The sequence below is a fragment of the Phodopus roborovskii genome, unplaced genomic scaffold (genome assembly GCF_943737965.1).
Source record: "Phodopus roborovskii unplaced genomic scaffold, PHOROB, whole genome shotgun sequence".
In the NCBI taxonomy this organism is placed as follows: Eukaryota; Metazoa; Chordata; class Mammalia; order Rodentia; family Cricetidae; genus Phodopus; species Phodopus roborovskii.
In genome coordinates, this window is record NW_026126480.1 from 18,016,612 (window position 1) to 18,019,475 (window position 2,864).

General features: G+C 37.6%; 1 protein-coding gene across 1 annotated transcript; it reads left to right on the forward strand.

Moving 5' to 3' along the window:
* Positions 1-333: 333 nt before the first annotated feature.
* LOC127228147 (olfactory receptor 490) lies at positions 334-1,278 on the forward strand. The gene has a single exon (XM_051192621.1). The coding sequence runs from the start codon at positions 334-336 to the stop codon at positions 1,276-1,278; it is 945 nt and encodes a 314-aa protein (XP_051048578.1).
* The last annotated feature ends 1,586 nt before the right edge of the window (positions 1,279-2,864 follow it).

The following is a 2,864-nucleotide window of genomic DNA, read 5'->3' on the forward strand; positions in this document are numbered from 1 at the left end:
ACCATGCCATCCCATGAAATACAAGGGAGGGGAAGCTGTGCTTGTCATCCAGAGTCTGCTAGGCCTAGAAAACCCAGCTGTTTCTGGGTGAAGTTCTTTCTGTCCAGGGATAGAGACCTGGGGCAGATCTGTGCTTGTCCTCCAGAGTCTGTTAGGTTTAGAAATGTGCAGTTGTTCATGGGTGAAACTCTTTCCAACAATATATTTTTGTGATGGCATATATATGTATGTGTGTATATACATATATGTTAATAAAATGCAGACACATATTTATAAGTCTCTTACTGTAATGTCTCCATCACAGCCTTGATCTGGCAGCAGCTACACTATCCCATGGCTTTCCTGGAGGATGGAAACCACACTGCAGTGACAGAATTCATTTTATTGGGCTTGACAGAAGACCCAGTCCTTAGAGTCGTCCTCTTCGCCATCATCCTGTGCATCTACCTGGTGACTGTGTTTGGGAACCTCAGCACCATCCTTCTCATCAGAGTCTCTTCCCAACTCCATCACCCCATGTACTTTTTTCTCAGTCACTTGGCTTCTGTTGACATAGGCATCTCATCTTCTGTCACACCCAATATGCTTGTAAACTTCCTGGTAAATCAAAATACCATCTCCTACCTTGGATGTGGCATTCAGCTCAGCTCAGCTGCTTTCTTTGGGGCATCTGAATGCTTCCTTCTGGCTGCCATGGCTTATGATCGCTTTATGGCAATCTGTAACCCACTGCTTTATTCAACTAAAATGTCCTCACAAGTCTGTGTGCAGTTGGTTCTTGGATCTTATATAGGGGGACTTCTTAATGCTTCCTCCTATATTTTTTGCTTCTTTTCTCTTCCCTTTTATGGACAAAATCGAGTCAATGACTTTTTCTGTGATTTTGCTCCATTGGTGGAGCTCTCCTGTTCTGATGTCAGTTTCTTTGCAGTTGTTACCTCATTTTCATCTGGCTCAGTTACTATGATCACAGTGTTTGTCATAGCCATCTCTTATTCCTATATCCTCATCACTATTCTGAAGATGCACTCCACCGAGGGCCGCCACAAGGCCTTTTCTACTTGTACCTCCCACATCACTGCAGTCACTCTGTTCTATGGAACGGTTACATTCATCTATGTAATGCCTAAGTCCAGCTCCTCAATGGATCAGAACAAGGTGGTGTCTGTATTCTACATGGTGGTAGTCCCCATGTTGAATCCCCTCATCTATAGCCTTAAGAATAAAGAGATTAAGGGTGCTCTGAAGAGACAGCTTCATAAGAAAATACTTTCTTAGATATGTCTCCTAATCCATTATGTTGTCCCATGCTGTACAGTAATGCTACACCATATATATTGTATTCAGTGGGAAATGAGTGTTGATAGGTGAAATAAATGTTATGATATAAATTTCACCATATTTGGAGTTTGGTAGTAAATGTACAGTGTATTTATAATCATAAAGTAAATTATATGCTTATAATGTTATACCTAATACATTTCATGTATAACCAAAAAAATTTCCATGCAGAATCATTTCCTTTTTATTAATGAGAGTGGAATCCAGAGCCTGGTAGAATCAACATGTTCTACTTATTAGTCATAACCCCAGCGCCCCCTGAGAATCTTATATCATTTTATCTTTACATCTTTATTTATTGATCTCTTCTATCTTGTTTCTTTATACGTAGGAACCCCATCATTGGATCAATTCATTTCTGTAGAAACATCAGAGCATCTTCTCTCTCTCCTTTCTGTGGTTCTACTTTGCCAGAACATTTGTCAATTTGTGACCAACTTTGATCTATTACTTTTCATTGCCAGTGGCTTTACATCAAGCTAACTTTTTAAACAATAGATAGTGCTAATAAGATAGTTAATGTGTCATCTTGATTCCAATGTGGTTCTCAGATATTTGTTCCAATACTAGTACAAGTAAACCTTGGATGGTTTGGAGAGATAACTAGCATATTAAATAAAGCAAATTACCTCATGTGAACAGCATTTTCTGATCAGTTTTATGAGGCTCAATTTGTCATTAATTTATGGGCAAATGGAGTTCTATATCAAAATTCCTTTCCCATACCTATATCTTGCAGAGGAGCCCACATTTTCTTCCTGTAGTTTCAGAGTTTCATGATTCACACTGAGGTTTTTTTTTTTTTTTTAATCATTTAGGGTTGATTTTGCAGAGGTGATAGATATGCATCTAATTTCATTCTTCTTCACAGGGATATTCCATTTTCAAAGCACCATTTGGTGAAGATGATGTCTTTTCTCCAGTGAGTGTTTGGCAGCTTGTCAATGATCAACATTTGTTATTATGTCCTACATGTTGCTTCTTATCTCTCATGAATTTTTTTCTTAATACACAAGCACATGGTAACTATGAATTAATCATTTGCTATTATTTCAAAATCTTAAGCTTGTCCACATCCTATGTGACCTCAAGACCCTCTCACATACAATTCTACTGTCTGAAATGCACTGTTCTTTTCATATGGGCAACACTCTGATTCATCTGTGGCTACCAACTTATGCACCATTTGGTCATTTCAGGAAGACTGTTATAAAATCAATAGGAAACAAAGGATACCATTCAATAAGCTCTGAATATTTTACATGGCATGTAAAGAAACACTTTAGTGTAAAGAAAAGGTTAGGATCAAAGGCATCCTCTTATTGGCCATACTTAAGGCCAATTTTTTGATGATGGAAAAAAAAAAGGACAATATAGTTAAAAGTTTTCTTCACTAGATACTTGGTTTGACTTTTTTCCAGCAAACCTCTGTTTCAAGTAAAATGCATAGCTTCATCACTGTACATGCATGCTGGTTGTATTAGACTCACTTTATAAACCAAAAGGAAAAAAATGATAAATTT